The 27966-nt window shown below is 30.0% G+C and overlaps 1 protein-coding gene across 1 annotated transcript in view; it reads right to left on the bottom strand.

Annotated features, from left to right (window-relative positions):
* LOC117180416 (ras-specific guanine nucleotide-releasing factor 2-like) overlaps positions 1-27966 on the bottom strand; it is a 132164-nt gene that overhangs the window by 87661 nt on the left and 16537 nt on the right. Inside the window, exons 4-13 of the mRNA XM_033372918.1 lie at positions 18238-18344; positions 15008-15155; positions 6705-6801; positions 6401-6620; positions 6079-6308; positions 3215-3411; positions 1875-2000; positions 1617-1719; positions 1211-1465; positions 894-1054 (exon numbers count right to left, since the gene is read on the bottom strand). Of these exons, the coding sequence (XP_033228809.1) occupies positions 894-1054; positions 1211-1465; positions 1617-1719; positions 1875-2000; positions 3215-3411; positions 6079-6308; positions 6401-6620; positions 6705-6801; positions 15008-15155; positions 18238-18344 (1644 nt within the window). The remainder of the gene's footprint in view (positions 1-893; positions 1055-1210; positions 1466-1616; positions 1720-1874; positions 2001-3214; positions 3412-6078; positions 6309-6400; positions 6621-6704; positions 6802-15007; positions 15156-18237; positions 18345-27966) is intronic.

Raw genomic sequence — 27966 nt, 5'->3', positions numbered from 1 at the left:
CAGGAATCCCCCTTCTTTTTTCATATTTTCACTTTTTTTTCATCATCACCATCTGGTAATACCAGATGGACTTTCCCGGAATTGTTGGATGGCCTTGCAACCGCCTAAAGTACCGCAGGCAAATTCGAAATCGCCGACATATTATCGGATAGAGGTATTTTAAGAAATGTACCTTATTACGTGAAAATGATTGATTTTGATAAAGTGGACGTCCGAAAATGGATCCCCCCCCCCCCTTTGTAACCACTTTCGTCCAATTTTGGTATCCTCCCGGCCCCCCAATTGCGGACGTCTTTTATGGACAGCCCCTAATCGTATATCAGTCTTATATATTTCAATGGATGCATTGAACAAATCAAAGTTTTGTGCACTTTATGAGGACTTCTGGTTCTTGACTAATCGCGATGCTCAGTGACAACTCTGTGTGATCCTGTGTGAGTTTGTGTCTCAACTCTACCCAGAATATCTCTAAGAGCTACTATTCCTAATCGTCGAATAAGCAAAAATCGAACACTCTGGAAAGTGGGAAAATTATTCAGAAAATAGTTTTTTGGATGCAACAACAAATTTGGACTGCAGTTGAATCAGCATCCTGAGATGCGGAAAAAGAATATTGTTTCCAACATATTCATAGTTTCATAAAGTACTCAAAGTTGCAACAGATTTTTCTTTCCATTGCAGCAGTTCAGCATCAATTACTTCATGAATATAGGTTTTCCCGAGTAAAGAAAATACAAGAGAAATACACTGTTGGTAGGAAACTTCAGGCCATCGCCACAGGTGATCCACAAGCGCGAGACCATGCTTACGTGATTAAGCAGATGTGACGATGATTCTTGGACAGATAGACTTATATCCTCTACGAGATACAGATGCTAAATGATTACAAGTACCTGCATTGTTGGTGCGATCAGATGAACTATCATTTGACCACCCCCTGCTTTTAAGTCGAGTACAATTTTAAAATCACGATTTTGCGTGTGTGTACCTCCACTTCCACTGCCACTACCACTACTTTCACTGATCCCACTAGACATCGAGCACACTGATAGCGCTGAAAGTAAATGCATATATTATAGTTCAATTAGATTCTAAAAATAATGTTTGCATGTAAGATCTTTGTCTAGAGTGCCAAATAATTTTGCATAAGCTTTTTTTAAACCTAAGACATATTAAACTATCAATATTGAGAAAGTTGTGCAACACACACCATCATCGTCCGTCGCGTTCTGATCACTGGGATCTTCTATTAGTATGGCATCACAGAGAGGGATTTTACCAATCTGTGGTACAAGATTTAAACGCCCGTCGTCATCTGATTGTCGTGTTGCAAGTATTAAGTGATTCGAAAATAGAAAGCATTGTCTAGACGTCTCTTTGTCACTGTTTCCACCTTTTCCGCCAAATGTTGCACTTAACCTACTTCGAGCACCTCGGGACTTTTCTGTAATTTGTATTAGTGCTCCTGTAATGAAAAAATAATTATTAGATTATTGTGTGAACCTCCAAAAATGCGATTATTACGATAATGATAAATTGTATAAATTGTAATTATGTCTGTCTATATTGCACTAAACGATACCTAGTTCAATTCTAACATTTCCCCTAATTCTTACCTTGTCTAACAAATACTTGATTGACGTCTAACAAAATGTCACAACCTTCAGCGATCATTCTTTCTACGGCTAAATTCTTTCGTAAATTTTCCGTCTCGCTTACCTAAAACATTAAACTTTGCTGTTTAAAATCATTAAAATTAAATATTGTAAATACAATAAATATTTATCCCAGGAATGAGAAGCAATCTCATAAAGAGATAATGATATATTCAGTAATGATCAATTATTTATCAAATTAGAGGAAGATTATGTCACCTCATCATGCATCTGTCGAGAGAGATGCTCCAGCTGTTGGCGAGCATTCTGTAAACTTTTACGCTCAACATGATCATGTGGAGTATGGGCAAGAAGCTCATGTAGAGTTATTATATATCGAGGAACCTAGACAAAAAATACGACCTCTAGAATACAAATAACGAAAAAAAATCTCATTTAATAATACATCCTAAGACGGCTGTTTAAAAAAATTGTATAACAATGAAGTATTAGCTTCGCAGCAAACACGTTCTGTAATTGTTCCAGATCTAATAAGGAACTGTGTTCTATAACAGTTGTTATGAGTTGGTGATAGAACTGTCCTAGAACAAGAAGGTAACAGCGTTCTAGAACACTGTGACAAAACTGTGACCAAAATGTTCTAGAACAAAAAGGTAACAGTGTTCTAGAACACTAAGATAAAATTATGACTTAATTATTCTCGAACGATTTGACAACATTGTTATGTAACAGTTTCTACGGAATTGTTCTGAACAAACTGATCACAAAGGTTCTATAACATTTGTTTAAAGTCTGTTCTAGAACTGTGCCGTGAAAGTGTTATATCTAAGTTGTAGAACCATGTTACAAGTGTGTTCCAGAACGAATTAGGAACAAAGATTAGTTCGCTAACACTACGGTCGAGCTGGCCCTTGCGAATATCCCTAATGTGGATATCTCGGACGTATAATTTTTGATAGTCGCGAATACGTACGCGCTATTTCAGATCAAAATATATCCATGGGAATATCCAAATTTCCGTATCGCAGGATATTCCGACCGGTTATCCCTGGAATAACCCTGGATATAAATGGGGTCAAATCGAATATCCCGGGATATCTTATTGCAGTGAGGGGTAGATAACACTGTTCCATATTTGAGAAATAAGAATTGTAGAACTGATCTAGAATTGTTATAGAATAGTTATAGAATTGCCATAGATTCTTTACAACGCAGCGTACCAAAGTTCTAGAATTGTTCTAGAAATGTTAGAGATCGGTTGTCACTGCGTTCTAGATCTGTTAAAAATTGGTTATACAACATTTGTAATTGATTTCTAGAATTGTTCTAGAAATTTTACAGATCGGTTGTAATAGTTTTCTAGATCTGTTACAGAATTGTTAATAAACACTGGTAACGTAGTTCCAGAATTGTTCTAGCAATGTTACAGCTCGTATGTCACAGCGTTATATAACTGTTACAGAATTGTTCTACGGTACGGAGGACGACATAGTCACTCGCATGTTCCTAACCTGTTACTAACCTGTTCTAGAACATGTTATTTTGTGTTCTAGAACAGTTACAAATTATTTGTGTGACCATGTTTGCTCGGTTATTACCTGATGCATCGGATATGTAAGAAAAGTTTCGAGAGATCTTCCCTGGCAAGCGGTTTTATTTTCTAGTCGACTTAAAAGAGCGGCAAATGCAGGCGAAGATTGCTTACATTCTGTTAAGACTTGAAGACTATAGTGATGGTTTCTTACGTATTCCTGATATATCGACAACATTGGAAGCAGCATGTCGAACAAGTCACCTGTATTTAGAGACAAAAATTTACAGCTCTAAACTATTTTTTTGTTCTTGCAAAAAATACAAATTTCACTGCAGCATGGGAAAATATTAATAAATCAACAAATCGAGAAAACAGGGCAACATCGTAAATTTTGTTTTCCTAAATTGAAGCTGTGAATTTGTTTAAAAAAGGTACAATTCTGACTTAGGGCAGAGGATTTGAGTATCGAATTATAATGTAGAGTTTGTAAGAGGAAAGGTCAGCAAAGTAATCAATATTTAAGAATTCTGAAAAGGAATTTCCATGAAGAAATATATTTATGACTTTCAAGCCGGGAAATTACCGGGAGTTTTTAATAACTGGGAAAAACCGTATATTGACCAGGAATGTGATTCAGTGGTCGGGAATTTTTCTAGCGAATCTACTAATATGAAATCTAAAAGTAGTTATTTATATTTAATTACTCTAATTCTAAATTGGAGCAGTGCATTTTCTAACAAAAAGGTACAGTTCTAAGTTGGGATAGGGGATTTTAGTAAACAAATAAAAATTTTAAAATTCGAAAACAGAATTTCCGTAAAGAATTATAGTTTTATATTTGAAACCGGGAAATGACCAGAATTTTTGATAACCTGGGAAAACCTCGTATATTGACTAGGAATGTAATTCAGTGATCTGGATTTTTCTATCGAATCTTCTAGTATGAAAACTAAAAGTAATTTGATATATTTTATTTCTTTAATTCTAAATTGGAGCAGTGATTTTTCTAAAAAAAAAGATACTACTCTGAATTAGAACAGGGAATTTAATAATGCATTATAATGTTGAGTTTGGAAGAGGAAATTTCAGTAAAGAAATCAAAATTTAAGCACTCGGAAAAAGAATTTCCGTAACGAATTAGAGTTTTGACTAGGAAACCGAGAAATAAGCGGGAGCTTTTATTACCAGAGAAAACCCGTATTTTGACTAGGAATGTGATTCAGCGATCGGGATCTTTCTATCAAATCTACTAATATGAAAACTAAAAGTAATTTGATATATTTTATTACTCTAATTCTAAATTGGAGCAGTGAATTTACTAAAAAAAGGTACAATTCAGAGTTAGGACAGGGAATTTAATAATGAATTATAATGTAGAATTTGGGACAGGAAATTTCAGTAGAGAAATCAAAATTTAAGCACTCGGAAAAAGAATTCGATCTTTGACTATGAAACTGGGAAATAAGCGGGAATTCGTATTACCAGAGAAAACCCGTATATTGACTAGGAATGTGATTCAGTGATCAGAATTTTTCTATCTAATCTACTAATATGAAAACTAAAAGTAATTTTATATATTTTATTACTCTAATTCTAAATTGGAGCAGTGAATTTTCTAAAAAAAGTAGAACTCTAAGCTAGCACAGAATATTTGAGTAAGAGGTTATAAGGTGGACTTCGGAATAGGAGATTTCAGCCAAGAAATCAAAATTTAAGATTTCGAAAAAAGAATTTCCGTAAAGAGTCATAGGTTTGACTTTCAAGCCGCGAAATTACCCGGAGTTTTGATTACCTCGAAAAACCCGTATATTGGCAAGGAATGTGAGTAAGTGATCGGGTTTTTCCCATCGAATCTACTAATCAGAAAACAAAGTGATTTCATCTATTTTATTACTCAAATTCTAAATTGGAGCAAGAAATTGGTGAAAAAATCATAATCCTCACTTGGAACTAGGACAGGGTATTTTAGTAAAGAATTATAATTTCGATCCTGGCAAAGGGAATTTTCTAAAGGATTTATAATTCTTCGTTGAGATGAAGAGTTAACAAAAGAAATAAAGAAAGCTTTCCTTCAAACATGAAAATTATTCGGAAATGGAGCCGGGAATTTTCGAAACTAATTCTAATTCTTATTTACTCGATGCAATTTCAGATAAGGAATTATTTTTTGAATTATGAACCGGGAATTTCGTTAAAGAATTGCAACTGTTACCTTAAGATAGAGAATTTGAGTTAGGAGTTCTAATTTGGGGGTAGGGATTAGGAAATTCAGTAAAAAATTCTAATTTTAAAAATTCGGAATTGAACCGGAATTTCAGTCACCTGGCGAACCCGTGAAATGTCTAGAAATTTGTCGCGAGATGAGCGTCGCTGATTCGACTAGGGCTTCGTAGGGGAAAAGTATATCAAAATTCATCTGATGCGTACTTTTACTTTCAACCCAGTGGGCCTTAGCTTTCGAGTTATTGAGGTTTGAGTATCTACGCTCGAGCGCTCGACTCGAAATTAGTAGCCAGTACATATATAAGCCCGAAGTCAGGGGTACGGTGGGGAGTTCAGCGCTCTAGCGTAAATACTTAAACTTCGATATATTAAAAACCAAGGCCAAATGGATTGAAAGAAAAGGTACGTACCTAATGGAATTTGTTGCACTGTCACCCTGTAAACCCCCATTTGAATCATAGACGCACATCTCGCGACGTTCATCTTTCGGCCTTTCCTTTTAAGAGAAAAAGTTTTCTTTCAACAAAAGCATCATCCTCCTCTCTGTTCATATTTAAATACATTAATACCTTTTTTACACAAAAGCAGACATTATTCAGCTTTGACGCAAAAGATTCTTTTTCAGACGAACCAAAATATCATTAAAATATACAGTCCACGTTTATATTATCTCATACTGCAATTATCATTTCCAATGCGACTTACCTAGAACAAGGGTTGGCCAACTCTCCATACGGGATGTAAGACCTTTTAAAAATATTTGATGTAAAAACAACACTGTCTCGCTATTCAAGAAGATACTGTTGACATCTTCGTGACTACATGGTGGTTTTTTTGAACTAGCAGCCATCTTAAATGGCCTGGAGAAACAACTCACAAGAGTTTCCATTTGATCTGTGTATTCTTCCTCGGCTTCCACCATTTGAAAGACCAAACTGTAAAGTACATAAACCACATCTATGAAGCAAATATTGCTGCATATGATACAAATTTCTTTTTTCAAACATCAGAATATGCAACCGCTTACCTATTTCTCTTGCGCATGCTCTCTGCATGTGGACTTTTGATATACTGTTCAACAATTTGTTTCCAACGTCGTCTACATAACCAGCCACGAAAGAAACTCTGGACCTTCTTAATCTTTTGCATTTCGGAAGAACCTTCGGCAATCTCTTTGAATCCTGCGGAAGGGCCGTTTCCACTTGTAGAAGTATTACTACTATCCCCAATATTATCACTACCGCTACCTGCAGGGCCAACTTGAAATTCGACTGATAGTAGTGAAAATGGAGTAGTCGTTGTTGAAGTACCAGCAGTATTTGAACCAATACATTGTGACAAAGTTCTCTGTAAAGGATTTCGCCCCATTCCGTACGTGGTGGTAGGAACAACATTGTTGGGTCTTAATTCCTTCTTCAGTGTGCACAACTGAAGAACAATGTATGGTTTTCGATCATCATTACAGACACGCATGCATTGAGAAAAATCAAGTTGATAATCAGGTGCATAATTATTCCCCAAATTCTGTATTCCCTACACAGTAAATCAAGGATATCAAACTGTGGAATACCATTCTGATTATTAAGACGAGATCAAAATAATCCACTTTTATGGATCTGCAATTCATTTTTTATGACACGCGCATGATTTCAGCCCTTTTCGACGCCTATCAAGAGGGGCGAATAACAAAAATTATACATCTATGAGCTCGCATTTTACAATAATCACCTCACTCACCGTAAAAACTGTAAGGAAATTTTGGTCGCAGATAATAGCATTTTGCGGTAGTTTATGGAAATTTAGTATGTGTAATTTTAAGTATCCATAAATTACCTGTCATATTAACATAAATTAGCGGAAAATTTCATAAATTTCCGGAAATCCATAAAAACGTTTATTCGCTAGGGAAGCAGAAGCACCGTAGCGCCCTTTCGGTGGTATGCGCTAATTCTCATTAGATGAGTTTTTAATGTTTACATGCGATCAGCTATGATTTTGAATCAAGTTAAAAATTATCACGATAATTACCATTATGTTCTTTTGCTGTGTTATCTACATTTGGAAATAATATAAACAATGATAAGGTAAATATTCATTCTGCTGAATTAGACTGATCTTTCGTTCACAAACACAAAGTTTTTAATTGTACATTCAGGGTGGCCGTTTTAATAGAGGAAAAAAATCCCCGGTCATTTCCCGAGTTTTACCGGTTCGCAAGAATTTTCCACGTCCAATAAAATTTAAAAAATCAAACTATATTCTAATCATTTTGCCATATAAAGTAATAAACAAGAAATTAAAGCATTCAAAGTGGAACCCTTCAATTCAAAACTTTTAAAATTAAAGTTTGAAAGCTTTCAATTCAAAAATTGTGTATTCAAACGCTCAATAACTTACGCGTATAAACTAGAAGGTACTAACATTTTCAAATTAAACAGTTTTAAGTGAAAGAAAAAGAAAGTGCAAAATTTTGAACTTTTATAAATTATAGAGTTCAAAGATTTAGATTAAGTTCCAAAAATATAGATACACCTTAACATTTGCAATAGTCTAATTCAAAGAATCAAGCAATGAACATTAAAAGTTTTCAAAATTATATTATTTTAAGTAATTTTAAGGTAGACCCATTAAAAATTGAAAACACAAATTTTTTCTTAACAGTTCATAAATTAGAAGTTAATTTATTTTTAGTGTAAATAGTCTAGGCGTCCTTCAAATTGACCGAAAAATTCAGGAAATTGATAAAAAATTGTATTAAATTCCGAGAAATTTATGATACGTTACCATAAATTACCAAAAAATCTCATAATTTTCCGAAACATTTTTTAAAATGTTCAAAATTTAATTTCGGGTAATTTATGGTAAATTCCCCTATTTACCTTTAAATTAACCACAAACGACCAAACATTTTCATAAATTTTCAGAAATTTATAATCATTTTTTTAAAGAATTTTGGGAAATTTATGGAAAATTTCTATATTTTACCTGTAATTGTACCTTAAATTAGCAAAAAATTCCACAAATTTCCGGAAATTCATCAAACTGTTTATATTCGAACTTTCGTTAATTTATGTAAAGATACCCGATTTACGTGTAAAACTACCATGAGAACCTGTAAAATTACCACTAATGAGCAAAATATTCCATAAAATACAGGAATTGTATTAACATCATTTAATTGAATTTTGCGCGATTTATTGTAAATTATTATTAATTATTTGTAACATTACCATAAATTACCCAAAAAATTTGAAAAATTCATGAAATTGATAAAAATGTTAAAAATTTAACTTTGAATAACTTATGGTAACTTGCCATATTGAGCTTAAAATTACCAAAAATTAGCGGAAATTTCCGGAAATATATAAACATTTTTTTATTTAATTTTGGTCAATTATTATAAGTTACAATAAATTACCTGCGAGGTTACCATAAACTACTAAAAAATTTCATAAATTTCCGGAAATTTTATGAAATGTTTAAAATTTAATTTTGGCTAATTTATGGTAAACTATCATATTTACCTGTAAGATTAACACAAATGAGCACAAATTTCCAGAAATTTTGAAATATTTTTTAATTGATTTTTGCGCAATTTATCGTAAGTTACTATGAATTGCCTGTACTATTACCATAATTTAGTAAAAATATGATAAATTCCCAGAAATTTATCAAGAATTTTAAACTAGAATTTTTGATAATTTATGGTAAGCTACCATATTTACCTGTAAGATTTCTATAAATTTCCGGAAATTTATAAAGATTTTGAAATTTAATTTTAGGCGATTTATGGATAGTCGCCGTAAATTACCTGTGAAATGACTATGAATTACCAAAAAAAATACAGAAATTTATTTGAAAAATTAAAACGGAATTTTAATTAATTTATGGGAATTTAACATATTTACCCGTAAAATTCCAATAAGAGACGGAAAATTTCGGAAATGAATGGACATTTTTAAATGGAGTTTTTAGCAACTTATGGTAAGTTACCATATTTTCCTGTAAAATTTCAATAAATGACTGAAAATTTCTATTAATTTCCGGAAATTTTTTAATATTTTGAAATTGTATTTTTAACAATTTATTCAAAGTTACCATAAATGACCTGTAAAATTATCATAAGCTAACAAAAATATGTGTAAATTTTCCTAAATTTACAAAAATATTCAAAACGAAATATTGGGTAATTTATGGTAATTAGCCATATTTTCCTGTAAGATTCCAATAAATGACGAAAAATTTCCATAAATTACCGATATTTGTGGACATCTTTTAATGAAATTTTGGGCAATTTATAATTAACATAAATCAGTCAATTTATAAATAAATAACTTTTAAAATTCACTTAAATCATCCTTCTTTTATTTTAAGTCTAATATGGACTGAAATCATGACTTTATTTCAAGAAATATCAGAAATCATCTATTCGTTTAAAAAATATCAACAAGATACACTCATCGAAAAATTTCCCTCTTTTTCCCCTAGGTGCATAATATACTATTTTAAACGACTTTATTTATATTAGTCCAGTGTCAGTTTTAAATTTGTTATTGAAAGTTCACCCATGAGCAAAAATTTCTATTTTAGAAAACATTGAATTTTTAAATAATTCTTAAATTTTCAAAAAATAATTAAATTCACAGCTAATTAAAATAAAATTTCATGCAATTAATTGATTTTTTAACTAAAAAGAGAAAAACATTCGAACAAAATACATACATTTTGAACAATAAAAAATGGGAAAGTAAGATTTTTCTCTCCAGAAAATTAATTTCCATAGAAAAAAGGAATTCCTAACAAAATAGTTAAATGTTTAACCGAAAAGGTGAATTTTTTATCAAATAGAAAATTCTTAACTAAAAATATGAATTTTTAATAAAGAATTCCATTTTAAAATTTGCAGCTAAAATAATTAATTTTCAACATCAACAACAAAAAAAGAAATTTTTTAGAAAATAGTTCAATTTTGAAGCAAAATAGAAAAATCCTGAACAGGAAATCTAATAGTTTATGTTTAAACCAAAAAAAAAATCAATTTTTTAAATCTAAAACAGTTGGATTCAACCTTAAAAGACAAACCTTTAACAAAATATGTAAATGCTTGATCAAAAGAGATTCATTTTTAACCAAAACAGCTGCATTCTTGATAAAAACGGTAAACTAAATTATCAGAAGAGATTAATGATGAATTTGCAACCAAATAGTTAAATTTTCAATAAAAAGGTTAAATTTTTAAACAAACCAAAAATAATTTTCTACCGAAAGTTACATTTTGAACCTTATATGTGAAGATGTAAACTAAAAAGGATGAATTTTTTAACAAAAAATATAATAGTTAAATTTTAACTTAAGACGATCATTTTCACAGAAAAGAAGGGTTTCTAACGAAGATGAATTTTCAAAGGGAAAAACGTGAAATAATTAGTTTCATTTTCAAACGTAAAGATAAACTTTAAAACAAATAATTCAATTTTTACCTAAAAACGGATAATTTTTCACCAAAGATTTAGATCTTTAAATTAAAAGAAAATTTAACAAAAACAGAATAGTTAAATTTAGAGTTTAAAAGCTTTATTTTCAACCATCATTATTTAGAATTTTAAACCAAAGAAATCAATTTTAAATTAAAATGATGAATCTTTAACTATAATACTTAAATGTCTAGTTAAAAAAATTAAACAAAAAAATGATTTTGCAAGCGTCGGGCTGTAATTGCATAACTCTATACTTTAAAAAACAAAATTTCATAATCTGAAAATTATCTAACTTTTGGAATTTTCATCTAACCGAAAATTTGTATTCTGATAGTGTTGATATGCGTTTGATATTTAGTAAAAATTATCATTGGAATTTCTTACGATTTTAGGAAAAACTTTTTTTTATAATATTTTTTGAATTTTGAAAAGCATATAACTTTTTAATTATGAATGGAATGAAGATCTATAGATTTACTTAGTCCCGATTAACATTTTTAGAAGATTAACAACTTTCTGAGACAAACAAGCAATATTTTCAAATATCTTGTATACAATGTTCGAAGAAAAATTATAATTTTCCTATATTGAAGTATAAATCTCTGTGGCTCCGGCAATAATTAAATTCTCATCAAAAAAGGATTTCCTTACATTCACGAAATTTAGGTTTTCATCGAAACTTATTGATTTTTCATTTTTTTTTTTTAAATGCAGAAAATATTTTCGACAATTTGGTTTCAATGCTCATGTAGACGAACAGGATTTTAATGTAGCAAAAAAACTAGCACTCGACAGTTGCTACTCATGAAAGTTCATGAGAGGCAATTGACTTTGAGAATCGGATTTGAGATTCGTTAGGGCCACCGCCCTACCCCTGCCAGCGGGGGTCCTAAGACTACATTTCCCTTTCTTTGACAAGCTGCCTGCAGAGTACGAAATTTTTTCTTTTTAGAATTTCGTTCTCTCTGTGAACAGATTATACCAAACTTATTTCCGTGTACGGTACGAAATAAAGAATGAATTCTCGTGATAATGCATTAGATTGGTATCCTTCAGTAAGCCATCCCAAGCGACGAACATCGAGACAGAGCGAAGAGGAAGAAGATTCGTTCCTATAGCAAAGAGTGGGGACCGCCAGCCAATTACGGCATAGCGTGCTACGCCGGCACGGAGAGGCAGTGAAACGAGAGATGGATTCAGTGATCCCAACTTTGACATGTAGATGTACTGCACTTGCGCGAGAACGCTTCTCTTACGCATAGCTAACGCAAGCGCAGTACCTCTGCATGCCATAGCTAGGGTCACTGAACGGGTCCAATGAGTTGAATCATGGCACTTCCGCTTTCTTTCTTTACTCGCCTTCCAAGACTCGTAGTGAGTGGTCGGCTAAGTTTTGTGCTCTAGAGGAAAGTAGTCTTAGGTACGGTGGTAACAGGTTTCAAGTTTAAGGTTTTGTCTACCGTGGACAGGATTTACTTATCGTGATTACACGGAAAAAAAAGAACGAGGAATTAGTGTTACTGAGCCATACGAACTTAACATGAATTACGCTGTGGAACGCTGCTGTTTCAGCAGAAATTGTCTGCTACCTTAAGAGACGCTTCCCCATGACATTCAAACCGGCTCATGTTCTGCCGCAATGTGTTGTTGCGTGTTTCAATTATGATTGTGACGTGATTAATTATTATATAACATATAATGGACTGAAAAAGTAAACAGTAAGGATGGACGATTTTTTGCATCTTGTATTAGAAGTTTGGCGGTTATAGAACAGTATACAAATACTTCAAAATAAGTATTATAGTTAGATTTATAACCTCGAATTTATAATCTAGATATTACCAGATATTTGTTATTGATCATTTGAAAACAAAAATACAAAAGCTATGTATAGCTTTTGCATTTTTTCTTTTAGTTGTAATCTGTTGTCTTTATTATTTGTATTTTTTTTTACATTTATGTAACTAAAGACTGCTTAAACGGCACTCTAAAGTCTTTATAGTGTACATTTTGTTAAATAAATAACTTTAAAAAAATGATACTCTTTGACACTCAGCTCAACTATATTCCTTTCAAATCGACTAAAATTGAAAATGACTATATTTTTGTGAATTTTATAACTGTAGTATCAAATCATGGGGATACTGCCTAAAATTTCGGAATATTTGACCATGCTAAAACTGCAGTGTTAGTGCCTGCTGTAGTAGAGGTAATCTGCTGACTGGGCGATTCATGCTGTAATGGCGGGACTTTTGGACCACAGCGGCCGGAATTTTTTTATCCGTGTAAGGTGATTTTTTCTAGTCAGGAACGAGCAAAGATGTATCGCGCTTTGCGCTTTAACTTTTTTTAAACTCAATTTAATCTCCTTTTAAAGTACAATTCAACTTTTTGATGATTTTCGTTTTTTGATTGGAATTTACTTTTCTATATTGGAAAAAGATGCGAAGAATTCCTCAGGTTGATCTTGATAAACCTCTTGCTCGTTAGTATCCTTTCCTAATCCAGAAAATTGTGTGATTTCGTGAGTGGCTTTTGTTCCTCTGGCGAGACGCGTACCATGCAGGGCTCGTAAGTCGATTACGGATGAAGACAATTTCATCGAAAATTTATGAGTAACGTTATTCACACGTTCCACCATTTTTTCTAGAGAGAAATATTTTACGTGATCAAGAAAAGTTAAGAAATACCAGAAACTGTCACCTTATACATTAAAAGTCGATAGGTCTTACGAATTAGAGTGTGAGAAGAGAATTTTAAGCTTTTTCTCTTCTTTTATAGAACAGAAATTAGTTGTTTCGGTAGGTAGCATACAATTGTATCCTTGTAAGTGGGAAACCCAAAAAAATAAAGAAAAATATTCCTGCCGTTGTTGCCTACAAAATGAAATTCAAATCATATTTAGGGATAGCTTGATAACCTGATACGCCAAATTAAGTATCAACAAGAAAGTGAAATGTCACAAGATAAAACAAGCCAGATTATTATATAAGAGAGACAAATATACGCGTCATCTTAGTTATAGAAAATAATTAGAAGTGATAGAACTTCTATCCCTTTAAAAAAACGGGAAAGTTAGAATTTGAGAAGGTGGTGTTGAGTAAATTATGTAAGGATTTCAAAAAGAGGAAAATGCTAGGAGCATAAGGAAGTTTAATTATCGTAGAGAAAATTATCAAAAGTTGGGAAAAGTTTGTTGCCTCAAGTGATTTAAGAAAAAGGGGAGCTTAAAAAGAGTATGAATATTGGAGGAGAGGAAAAGGAAAGATTATGTTGCAGCCAGGAAGAAATACAGAGCCAAAAAGAGGATACAAAGGAAAAGGAATTGAAGGAGAAAATAAGCAGAATTAAAACAAAAAAGGAGGGATGGAAGTTTATTTATAAAATAAAGAATAACAAAAGGAAATGCGTGTATAGAAGATGCAACAAAAATTATTTTTGAGAATAATAATTTAAATTAGTTCATCGGAAAAATGTAGATAATAAAACGAAATTGTATAGTTATGAAGTATGTGAATAGTGCGAAAAGATGTTACCACGATAAAACCACAGATACCAGAGGTCTGTCAAGCCTTTTGAATATTTTCAGGTGAAATACACTTTTCTGCCATTTTCCAGTCAAAAGTTATATCAAAGTGTCCGAATGAGAAAGTTCCATATCGAAAACACCAAATGAAAAGGTGATAACTCATAAAGATAAATTAAAAGGTACTAACTCTCGTGGAAAACTCTGAAAGCTTTTTTAAAATCTTATATACATTTATCTAAATTTGGTGCCTAAAAATCAACACCTTTTCATATGGTTTCATTAAAATAGAACCTTGTTATTTGGACATGGCGATTTAAATAAATATAAATTATTTAAATAATTAACAACAACTCTTATCTCCTGTCCTGATTTATAATATTTCGTAATTAGTTTATCTAGTTGTAAGAGCCCTCATGCATTTTTAATGGGAAAATTAGGGTGATCGCCAGAACCCCTAAATGTTTTCTGATAGAAAAAAGATGTGTTCACTTTTTTTGGAAGCCTCACAAAATGTGTTAGGGTCCCAGAAAATGATCGTTCGGTTTTTGAGCCACCATACATAAACACACACACAAAATTTAAAAAACAAGAGCGACTTGAAAAATGCAATTTGTGAGCATTGACGAACCTCAGCACGAAGCTTTTTGATTTCCGATGTAAGTTCTTCGCATTGCCGAGTGTACTGCCACTTGGCTGTTTTTTCACTTTCCACAATTTGCAACAAGTGCAAATGTTTTTGCTCCAGTTCTTCTTTTTGCAGCAGTAGTTTATTAAAACTGCAGTAATAATAAAAATGAAATTGTACAGAATAATTAAACAAATTATCGCAATTGTGACAAAACATATTTGATTGAGCATATGTTATCTAATATATGTTACATAAGTATAAAAACTTGAATGTCGTAATAGACTCTTTTTGTGAAAAATATGTCAAAAGTCCTCATTAAAAATTTTTTTCTATAAGGAAATTTATCTATTTGCTTTTATCTATTTATTTATTTTAAGTGTTCAAATTGCAAAAATGGTATTAGGATCGCTAATTTGCAATACTTGTATTGTAAGTGTTCTAAATCGTGAAATCACCATTCAGTATTCCAGCACATGTATTAGAGCATTGTCAAGATCAAAATTTTGCACAAGGAAGTCACGAAATTATTGGAATTCCCGGAATTTAGGAAATTCATGAAAATCAAGGAATTCGCGGAGTTCATGGTATCAAATAAATTCGCGAAATTCATGAAACTCACGGAATTATGGAATTTAAGAAAATCATGGCATTCCAGGAATTCAAGTAATTCATGGAATTGAAGAAATCCACGGAATTCATGGAATTAACAGAATTGATGGAATTAAAGGAAATCACGGAATTTACTAAATTTTCGGAATTCGCGGAATAAATTACATGAATTTTATGATTTTTGAAACTTACGGAATTCATGGAATATGCTTAATTTATGAAATTCGCACGGAATTCATGGAAATGAAGAAATTCAAGGAATATTCGGAATTTATGGAATTCAAGGAATTTTTAAAAGTCCATTAATTACATATATTCCGCGAATTCCGTGATTTTAATGAATTTCAAGAATTCCTTTCATTCCGAGAATTCCATGAATTTCACGAATTCTTTTAATTTGTTGAATTGCTTGAACTCCGTGAATTCAATTAATTCCGTGAATTCTAAGAATTCTGTGATTTTGATAAATTCCGCGAATTCAATTAATTCTGCGTATTTCACAAATTGGGTGAATTTCTTAAGTTCCTTGAATTTCTTGATTTCCGTGAATTCTTTGCATGCAGTAAATTGCGTGAATCCCGTAAATTCCATGAATTTTGTTAGTTGAATGAATTCCCTGATTTTGGTTAATTCACTAAATTCTATAGATTCCGCTAATTCTGTGAATTCGTTAAAATCCATAAATTCCATGAGTTCAGTTAAGCCTAGGAATTCCATTTTCTTGAATTCCGTAAATTCTATTAATTCTGTAAATTCTTTGAATCTCGTGGATTCCTTGTGTTTCGTGCATACCGTCAATTATCCGAATTTCGTGAATTCCTTGAATTTCATGAATTTTTCTAATTCTACGAAATCGATGAATTCTGGGAGTATTATAAATTCCGTGAATTCGCTGAATTTCATGGATTATGTGAATTTCTTGAATTCGGTGAATTCCTTGCATTCGGTGCATATAGTAAATTCCTCGAATTTCGTAACTTTCTTAAATTTCATGAATTCTATGAATTCCGCGAATTTACGAAATTCATGAAATTTACGGAATTCATGCAAATATAGGAATTCGCGAAATCTATGGAACTCGCGGAATTCGTGAAATTCACAGAAGTTATGGAATTCGCAAATTTAATGAAACTCGAGCGTTTCATTATATTCGCCAAATTCACGGAATTAAAGGAATCAGCAAAATTAACTATAACCACAGAATTCACAGCTCGTTACCATAAAAATAAATTCACATTCGTAAGTTGTTTACTCTTATTTCCTGAATGTTTATGTTCCAAATTTCTTACTTCTTCTGTATTATCCAAATTTTCGTTTATCCAAGGTATCTCCTCCCCACATCAATTCGTATAATTGAGGTTATACTGTACTTCATGTAATACCCGGAAATTACAAAATTCTTGCATTGGACGAAATTCACGAAATTTACAAAAATCATAAAAATGAAAGAATATACGAAATTTATGGAATTTGCGTAATGTTCGGAATTCGAGAAAATTATCGAAATTCAAGGAAATATCAAAATTTATGGAATTCAAGGAATTTATAGAATCTATGTGATTCATGGAATTCATGGGTTTCCTGAAATTCATGGAATCGAAGGAATTCAATCAATTAACGGAATTCACGGAACACGCTTCATGTATGGAATTCATACAATTCGCGGAATTCAAGGAATTAAAGGTATCCTTAGAATTCATAAAAATAAAGGAATTCGAGAAATTAGCGGAATGTGTGGAATTCAAGGAATCGACGGAATTTATGAAATTCCAGGAATTTGCAGATTTCATGGGATTCGTAGAATTCATGGAATTCATGAAATCTAAGGAATTAACGGAACTTATGAAATTCGAAATTCAAGGGATACGTGGGAGTCCATAAATTCCGAGCATTCCCTGATTTTCTTAAATTCCGTGAATTTCGTAAATTCCGTAAATTAATTGAATTCTGTGATTTCCATGAACTCTGTGAATTTCTCGAATCCTCTGAATTCCGTAAATTCTTTTATTTGCGTAAATTCCATAAATTCCATAAATTTCTTAAATTCCATGTATTCTTTGGATCTGGGGAAGTCCTTGTATTCTGGGCATTCTGTGAATTTCTTGTATTTCGGCCATTCCGTGAATTCCCCAAATTCTTTGAATTTTAAAAATTTCACAAATTTCTTAAATTCTACAAATACGCGCGTTATATGCGCTACATTAGAAAAGTTTTGGTTCCTTTAGAAAATTCATTTAGAAACTACAAAATTATGTATTATAGCGTTACCTTACGTTTCGGAAATAAACTTCCAATACATGTGGTGGAAGTTTGCAACAGAAATTTTTAACAGTGTATATTGTTTAACCGTAATTCAAGGAAGAAATTCACTCTCCAGGATTAATATAATAAACTTTAACATTCGATTCAAAACAGCGAGAATTTTCCTCTCTTCGAAACACTTTTTCTTGCTTGGTCAGCCACTGACGCAAGGGAAACCGTACAGGGACCGTGGTGGGGGGTGACGGAACTGTGCATTTTGAAATAGCCGTATACAGGGTACTTGAAATAGGGGAGGCTTTACTGTAATTCCATAGAAATTTTATATGAACGAAGAAAGCAAACAAAATTATATTGAGTACCTGGCTTCACGAATCGCATCAATCCACATCTTACAGTCTGCTTCTGTTGCAGCCTTTAATTCGTACTGCCGTTGATTTTCTCGTCTGTAGGATACGGCAAAACAGTGCTGAAATGATTAAAATTGCGTGCACATAAGTGTGGTTCCGAAAAGCAAATTATCAAAAGTTATTCAAATATTTAAATGAAAGCCTCGGCTTAGTTTTTCGATACATCATTTTATAAGTTTTATTAAAGTCGTCTCTAAAAGTCCTAACTGAAACATTCTTCAACATTATACTTTTACAATAATTTCAGTCTACTTTTCGTCAAAGTTTTTTGTCTTTTCTTTGACGGAAAATATGTGAGATAATAGGAGAAATGACCCTTAACTTAAAATACTAAGTCGACTTTGAAGGCTTACTTCTATATAATGATTATTTTAATTAGTAGAGCTAGAATATAAAAAATAATTATCTCGACTGTGCATAGAGGTTTTGAGCTTTTTAATTAAAAATTTGAATATTCTTTTACAGTTCAAATTCTTTAAAACTTCTAATCAAACAAATGCAGCCTAAATAAAATGTCAACTTAGAGGTTTGATTTTTTCTGACTGATGTGATTGATTTTTTAAACAATTTGTTGTTTTTCAAAATCATGTTGTTTCCGAATAATTTTGAATTGCTAAAACTATTGAGATTTTTTTATAAAATGTGAAAGAAATGAATAATTCATCACCAATAATGAAAATAGATGCTTTTTTGTAAATGAAGTTTATGAACAAATTTACAGTTTCGAGACTTTTCAATAAATAGGCTCGATTTTTGTTTACGGCATCAACTAGGTATGTCTTTCCGGCAACTTTTTACAATAGGTACTTTGCAAATTGAGAACAACTGAGCTGCCGGATCCAATAAAGGCACCTACTACTTATGTTAAAAAAATTATGTGCCCTTATTCAATTTGGCAGCTCAATTATTCATTATTTAAACAATTTTCATAAAAAAATTCACAGTTTGGCGCTTTTTCAATGAATATGTTTAATTTTTGTATATGACGTCAACTGAGAAGCTCTTTCCGATAACTCTTTGCTATGATACTTTGCGAAGTGACATAAATAATTGAGCCTATTAATTGAAAAGTCCCCAAAATGTGAATTTCTTCATAAAATTTGTTTAAATAATGAATGGTTGTTATCAATTTGCAAAATTTCTTACCAAAAGTTCATCGGAAAGACATCCTTAGTAGATTTCCTAATAAAAAATTAAGCCTATACATTGAAAAATGTTGTCAAACGGTGAATTTGTTTATAAAAATGGTTTAAATAGTGAATAACTGTCGTCTATTTGCAAAGGGTCTTAGAAAAAATACATGAAAAGGACATCCCTAGTTGATTCCCTAATAAAAAATTGAGCCTATACATTAACACGTTGCCAAACTGTAAATTTATTTATAAACATTGATTGAATAATGAATAATTGTTGTCAAGTTGCAAAATGTCTTAGCAAACAATCATCAAAAAGACATACCTAGTTGATTCCCTAATTAAAAATTGAGCCTATACGTTGAAAAGTTGCCAAACTGTGAATTTGTTTATAAGAATTGTTTTAATAATGAATAGTTGTGGTCTATTTGCAAAGTTTCTTAGCAAAAAGTCATCGGAAAGACATCCTTAGTTGATTTCCTAATCCAAAATTGAGCCTAAAAAGAAAAAAGTTTTCTTCGACAGATGCCCCAATAATGCAATTGTTTATTAAAATTGTTTTTAAAAAATCATAATATTGATTAATAAAATATGAGTTTTTCTTAAACTATTATGAAGTTCGCAAATAAAAAAGTTTTCATAAGAAAACAGCATTTTTTCGACAAATGCCTTATCTATGCATTTTTTTTATTAAACTTGTTTTGAAAAATTATCAAATTTATGAAGTAGCTATGCAGGTTTCTGAAATTTTCATGAAGTTTCAAACTAAAAGGCCTGGCATTGAAAGAATTCAATTTTTTTGGTGAAGAATTCCCAAATAATGCAGTTTTTATTAAAATTTTTGTTGTTTTTTACATCATATTGAAATATCTCTCGCTAATTTATTTTGAAATTTGACAATTTTTTCGTAGAGTATATTACGGTCAAACTTTGAACCTCATTTTTTCAGTTTGACAGCTGAGGGACATGGTGTTTTAGATAGTTTTTAAATGGTTAAAATATTTAATCAACGAAAGTATTGTTCCCATTGTCAAATAAGAGAAAAATAATTATATTTTCTTTAAGTTAGTAGATGAGCTAGACCGGTTCTGATCCATGATTCCTACATTATCGACATCGAGAAGCTAGTTGTCTGTAGATAAATGCACATAAACAGGTTCAAGGTTATTGCAAGAAAAACAAGGATGATTTAAATCAGTTGACTTGAACCTGTTTACATGAATTTTGCTCCAGACAACTGAGAAATATTTTTATTTTGTGATGTCGGCAGGACCCATCGAGAATGTTCTCGAAGCTTAGAGAGAAAAGAAACCGCTGCAACTAGAACGTTCTCAATGTCGATAAGGTAGGAATCTTAAAATAGAACGGGCCTAGCTCAACCACTGATATTTTACATTATTAGTTTAGAAATGTTTTTCCACACATCAAACGGACATAAGTAAAAAGCATAACAAAATAATTGGATAAATTGAAAACTGTGCATTTTATTGAAGTTTTTGCAAAGCAGAAAATAATTTTTTCCCACTGTAGTTATTCAAGAATTTTTTAAATTGGGTTTTCGTCACTACTTATTAGTTTTGGATCATTTTGAATGTTCAAAAACAACAATTTCATAGCCCTTCTCGAAATAAGCGAAATTTAATTATTTGCTTTACATATTGTCAATGATTGTTTATAAACTCTTATTTTTCATAAAAATAGGTAAGAAAGTATTATAAATAATTTGATAAATTTAAAACTGCGCGTTTTATAAGGTTTTTGTGTTAAGGAAAATCGCATTTTGTCATCGAGCTGATTAAAATATTTATCCACTTGATTTTTTATTTTTTCTATTAAATTTGAATATTCTATACATATTTTAAATATTTCATGAAAAAAGAATATCTAGCCTTTTTGGAAGTAAATAAAATAAAATTCTAAATTCGATCTAAGTGAAATTTTTTTATCAAATCACTAAAAACTTTTCGATTGGCCTTAGAACGACTCATTGATCATCAAAATATATTGTCTTCAAAAAAACATAGAGCTCCACAACTTTTGGTTTGAAGTATCATTTTTCAACAACAAAATAATGTAAGTACATTTTACCCTTGAAGTAGTTAATTTAAAAAAATGGGCTTCATATTAAAGAAAGGGGGCATAGTTCAGTTATTAGATAAAAAATTTAATTTTCGGTCAAAACAGTGGATTTAAAAAAAAATAGCTAAATTCTCTATAAAAAGATGAATTTATTATAAATTATTTAAATATTTATCTCTAAAAAATTTATTTTTAGTTTAAAATATCTAATATCTACTAAGAAGTGTATAATCGAATAAAAAAAAACAATTTTTAAGGGAAAAAAATAATTTTGAACAAAATACTTACATCTCCAATAAAAAAAAATTAATTTTTAATAAAGAAGGATAATTTTTTACAAAAATAGGCGAGACTTGCATGTTGGTGGACTAGGAGGTGAGTACGGTTGTGAGGGATACATTGGGAAGATACAAATTAATTTACATTGTAGTTGGGGGTGGGATTTGGCTAAATAGGGAAAGTAAGGTTAGGTTTACGAGGGAGCGGGGTAGTTTTGTTGTCAGGGGTTTGGGCCTTAATGGTGTCAAGGGTGGATCCCGTAGTTCTGGAGGATGTTAGGGGTGAGAAAGGGGTGCCTGAAGGGGATGTGAGGGGTGAAATAGGGCAAAATAACTGAAATTTTAGGGCGATAAACGACAGCAACCTTAAGAGACATCTGTCGGCGGCAGTGCGTACTTGTGTGTATCGATAGGTTACAGTTACCCATGGAAGAGCAGGAGGTGGACAGCGAGAATACTGGCAGTGCCGGTAGTGAATAAGACGGGGAGAAAATTTCCAGAAGGACACGTCGGCCAGATGTGCGTGGCCCAGTCAGTGATCCCAGATCTGAAACGAGATGCGGTCCAATACTATGACAGGGCTATGTCCGTGTGAATATAGTAGGAGACGCTGTAAATGACTGAGTTGCGCGCGCAACCCATTTCTCCTCTTCTGAATTTGACAACTCGAAAGTGCACAATTGCCCGTCGGAGCACTTCGGCGATTCTATTTATATATCTATCTGCTAACTGCTTTGAAATAAATTCAGGAGATTGAGATTTTAATATTTCCAGATTTCGATGCTGGCGTTTCTCATGATTTGAGTAGATCGCGCGCCTCTTGATATGCGTATATTTCGAGGTTATGTTATTTCATGTATAAAATATAAATTATATAAATAATAATACTATTATATATAAATATATGCATATATTAATAATGATAAGATTATAATTATGTTATATTATAATAGTCTTATTTATTTATCGTGATCCGCATTTGAAAGAAATTAAAGAAATTGGCAATTTTGGAATTCATCTCGTTTGGATAAAAACTCAATTATTTGGTTGAAAAATTAATTATTTTGTTGAAAATGTAACTATCTTGTAAAAAAAGTCCTCTTTTCTATCAAAAGTTGAACTACTTTTTTAAAGATTCTTATTTTTTTTTTATTTGAAGCTTCATCTCTTTCGATGAAAACAGATTTTTGTTTTATGTAAAATTTATACTTTTTGCTTAAAAATTACATTTTTCGGTTGAATTATCAACTATAAATATGTTTTGGTTGTAAAGTCGTTCTGTTGTAAATGCAACTAGATTGTTAAAAATTAAAATCATAATTTTTGGTTGGAAATACTCTTTTTGTTTTTAAAATTAAACAATTTCGTTCAAAGTTCATGTCTCTTGATGGAAATTGACCTTGTTTAGTAGAAATTTAATCTTTTTGGTTGAAAATGAATCATTTTTTGTCAAAAATGCAATTGTTTGGTTAAAATATCAACTGTACATCTTCTTGGGTTTGAAAGTCGATTATTTTACTAAGAGTTGAACTACTTTGTAAAAAAATACGTTTTTTTAACAAGGTTTTTTAAGTTTAGTTGAAAATTTAACTATTTGGTTGAAAGTTTAACTCTTTCATTGAAAACTCATATTTTTGCTTAAAAAATTCAACTTTTTGTAGATAATTCGTCTTTTTTACTTTAAAATTAAATAATTTCTTTAAAAATTCATGTATTTTGTTTAAGATTTGTCTTTTTTTGTAGATTATCAATTTTCTTGGTCGAAAATTCATCTGATTGGTTGAAAATTTAACAACTTTGTTCAAAATTAATTTTTTCTGTTAAAAATTATTTATCTTTATCTGAAAATGTAACTATTATATGATTGATTAAAAATTAATCGTATATATTGGTTAGGTTGGAAAATCTTTTTTTTTTATAGAACATTAATCTTCTTGGTCAAAAATTCACCTTTTCCCTTGAACGTTTAACAATTTTGTTGAAAATTCGTTTTTTTTTTCTTTTTCTTGTTGATTTATTGTGTTAATTCGATTTTTTTCCTAAAATTAAAAAAACTGAAAACTCATCTGTTTTGTGACACATTTTTCTATTTGGATGAGTTCAACAGTTTTTAATAAAAAATGTAAGCCTTTTTTTATGAAGACTCATAATTTTCAATGAAAATTCATCTCCTTCGTTAAAAATTTAAGGATTTGGTTGAAACTTCGTTTCTTTTTAGTTGAAAATGAAACTGTTTTGTTACACCGTTCGATTTTTAAAATTGTCAATTCATAGATAAGACTTTTGAGTTTGGATTTATAAATAAAAATGTAAAAATTAATAATATAAAGCGACTTAGAATAAACCAATTAAACTTATCATTTCAAAAGTTTCCAATTAAAAAAGAATTGTAATTAATCCATTTTTATTAATCAAAATGATTCAGTCTTTAACATTAAAAAATTTATTTATTTTTCCTTCAATTCAAAGCATTGAAAGTAGGTTTATATTTTTTAACCAGAAGTCCTTGAACTATTCCGTTTAAAAATAAGTTTACACTGTTTTGTAAAAAAATCAACTTTTTGGCATTGAAATTCAACAATTAAAAAAAATCCTTATTGACTGAAAAGTCAACTCTTATGTTAAATTAATATCTTTTTGTATGAGTTCAACAGTTTTTAATTAAAAATTAAAACTTTTTTGTTGAAGATTTATCAATTTAATTGAAAATGTAATTATTTTGTTGGAAATTTGTTATTCTCTTTTTTTTAGTTGAAAATTCAATTATTTTGATAGTAAGTTAATTTCTATTATCTCTAAATAACAATACAAAAATATTAATCTGGAATAACTTAAAATAAAAACAATGTAACTTTTATTTTAAAAAGTTTTTAGTTAAAAAATTAATTTCATCGTTCAATTTTTAATGTTACGAACTGAAATTTTTTTGAATTATTATCATTTTGAACCTTAAAAATAATAACGTAATTTGTATTTTTTAACCAGAAATCTCTAAAATGTTAAAGTCATACAAATTTTTAAATGGTAATTTCGTATTTTAAAATGATTTAATTTAAAAAATTGTAAAATTACAAGGTGTTTAAAGTTTGTGTTTTATACGTATGAATTATTGAGCGTTTAAATGAAATATTTCTGAATGCAAAATTTGTCAAGCTTCAGTTTTAAAAGTTTTAAATTCAAAGGATTTCCACCTCAAAAAAATCATTTTCAGATTTAAAATTTTTAATTTTCTAATTTCATCCTGAATTCTGAATTGGAACAGGAAATATTTCAAAGCAATTGTATGTATTTCTGAATTGGATCAGAGATTTTTTGAAAAAAATATAATTCAGATCTAGGACAAGCCATTATAAACAACTATTAAAAACTATACAAATTTGAATAGAGTGGTTCGAAATAGAAAGCCTTGAATTGTTAAAATTGTAATGAGCTAAATTTTAAGTGTGAGCGCTATAATTTTAATTTAGAATAATATTCAAAATTAATTTAAAACTTGAAATTATTCGAAATAATTTGAAACACGGTGTAGATTTTTGCAGATTAAAAAAAAAAAGCTTTTGAGAATTGTAAAATATTTTTAAAAAATAACAAAAATTGTTGTGATTGCTAAGAAAATTTAAAATGATTTTTTAGTTTGAAAAATTAATTTTAAGTGAGTATTTAAAAAGATTCAAAAATATTATATGTTATATTATGATAGTCTTATTTATATCTTGATCCGCATTTGAAAGAAATTAAAGAAATTGGTGATTTTGGAATTCGTCTCGTTTGGATAAAAACTCAATTATTTGATTGACCATTTTTGGTTAAGAAATCATGTGTTTTGTTAAAAGGTCGTCCTTTTTTGCAGAAATAAAATTGTTTTATGGAAAATTTATACTTTTTGATTAAAAATTACATTTTTCGGTTGAATTATCAACTATAAATATGTTTTGGTAGTAAAGTCGTTCTGTTGTAAATGCAACTATATTGTTAAAAATTAAAATCATAATTTTAGGGTGGAAATACTCTTTTTGTTTTTAAAATTAAACAATTTCGTTAAAAATTCATGTATTTTGTTTAAGATTTGTCTTTTTTTTTGGATCATCAATTTTCTTGGTCGAAAATTCATCTGACTGGTTGAAAATTTAACAACTTTGTTCAAAATTAATTTTTTCTTTTAAAAATTATTTATCTTGATCTGAAAATGTAACTATTATATGATTGATTAAAAATTAATCGTATATATTGGTTAAGTTGGAAAATCGTTTTTTTTTTATAGAACATTAATCTTCTTGGTCAAAAACTCACCTTTTCCCTTGAAAATTTAACAATTCTGTTGAAAATTCGTTTTTTTCTTATTCAACTCAATTTTTTAGGACAGTTTTTATCTGGAAATGGTACTATTGCATTTATGGTTGAAACTTTATCTTGTACATTTTATTAGTTAAAACACGAATTATTTGATAGGAAATTAATTTATTTTGTTGAAAAGTAAACTTTTGGGTTGAAAATTGATTTATTGCGTTAATTCGATTTTTTTCCTAAAATTAAAAAAACTGAAAAATAAAAAAATTGCCTTAAAATTGTCCTGATTCCTTTTTTTAAAATTTTTAAAATCTTTTCAAATACTCACTTACAATTAATTTTTCAAACTAAAAAATCATTTTAAATTTTCTTAGCAATCACAACATTTTTTGTTATTCTTTTTAAATATTTTACAATTCTCAAAAACCCTAAGCGCTATGCAAATTCATCAGATTTTGCTAAATTAAAACTTTTTTGAATTAAACCAAAAAAAGTGTGTGTGGACGTCCGTTAGCATGATCGCTATCGTGTCCCAAATTTTTAAGACAAAATATTGATTATTAAAGAAAAAAAGCCGTCGGAACCTAAAACTTGTAAAATCGACAATTTTCTAAGTATCACATGCCCTTAACACAATAAAACAATTTTCAACCAAAAAGTTTACTTTTCAACAAAATGAAGTAATTTTCTATCAAATAATTGGTGTTTTAACTAATAAAATGTACAGGATAAGGTTTCAACCAAAAATGGAATAGTACAATTTCCAGATAAAAACTGTGCTAAAAAATTGGGTTGAACAAGAACAAAATGAATTTTCAACAGAATTGTTAAATTTTCAAGGGAAAAGGTGAATTTTTGACCAAGAAGATTAATGTTCTATAAAGAAAAACGATTTTCCTACTTAACCAATATATACGATTAATTTTGAATCAATCATATAATAGTTACATTTTCAGATAAAGATAAATAATTTTTAACAGAAAAAATTAATTTTGAACAAAGCTGTTAAATTTCCAACCAATAAGATGAATTTTCGACCAAGAAAATTGATGATCTAAAAAAAAAGACAAATCTTAAACAAAATACATGATTTTTTAAAGAAATTATTTAATTTTAAAGTAAAAAAGACGAATTATCTACAAAAAGTTGAATTTTTCAAGGAAAAAATATGAGTTTTCAATGAAAGAGTTAAAATTTCAAACAAATAATTAAATTTTCAACCATAATTAAAAAACCTGGTTAAAAAAACGTATTTTTTTACAAAGTAGTTCAACTCTTGTGAAATAATCGGCTTTCAAACCCAAGAAGATGTACAGTTGATATTTTAACCAAACAATTGCATTTTTGACAAAAATGATACATTTTCAACCAAAAAGATTAAATTTCTCCTAAACAAGGTTAATTTCCAACAAAAGACATGAACTTTCAACAAAATTGTTTAATTTTAAAAACAAAAAGAGTATTTTCACCCAAAAATTATGATTTTAATTTTTAACAATATAGTTGCATTTACAACAGCACGACTTCAAAACAAAAACATATTTATAGTTGATAATTCAATTGAAAAATGTAATTTTTAATCAAAATTTATAAATTTTTCATAAAACAATTTAATTTCTGCAAAGAAGGACGACCTTTTAGCAAAACGCATGATTTCTTGACCAAAAATGGTATTGCTTGTCACTTTCAAAAATCTATTTTTAACGAAAGAGATGAACCTTCAAATAAAAAAAAAATAAAAATTTGTAAAAATTACTTGAACTTTTGACAGAAAAGAGGACTTTTTTTACAAAATAGTTACGTTTTCAACAAAATAATTAATTTTTCAATCAATTAATTGAGTTTTTATCCAAACGAGATGAATTCCAAAATCGCCAATTTCTTTAATTTCTTTCAAATGCGGA

The sequence above is a fragment of the Belonocnema kinseyi genome, chromosome 1 (assembly GCF_010883055.1).
Source record: "Belonocnema kinseyi isolate 2016_QV_RU_SX_M_011 chromosome 1, B_treatae_v1, whole genome shotgun sequence".
Lineage (NCBI taxonomy): Eukaryota > Metazoa > Arthropoda > Insecta > Hymenoptera > Cynipidae > Belonocnema > Belonocnema kinseyi.
Note: the sequence above shows the minus strand (reverse complement) of the source record. Positions and strands in the feature narration are given on the sequence as shown.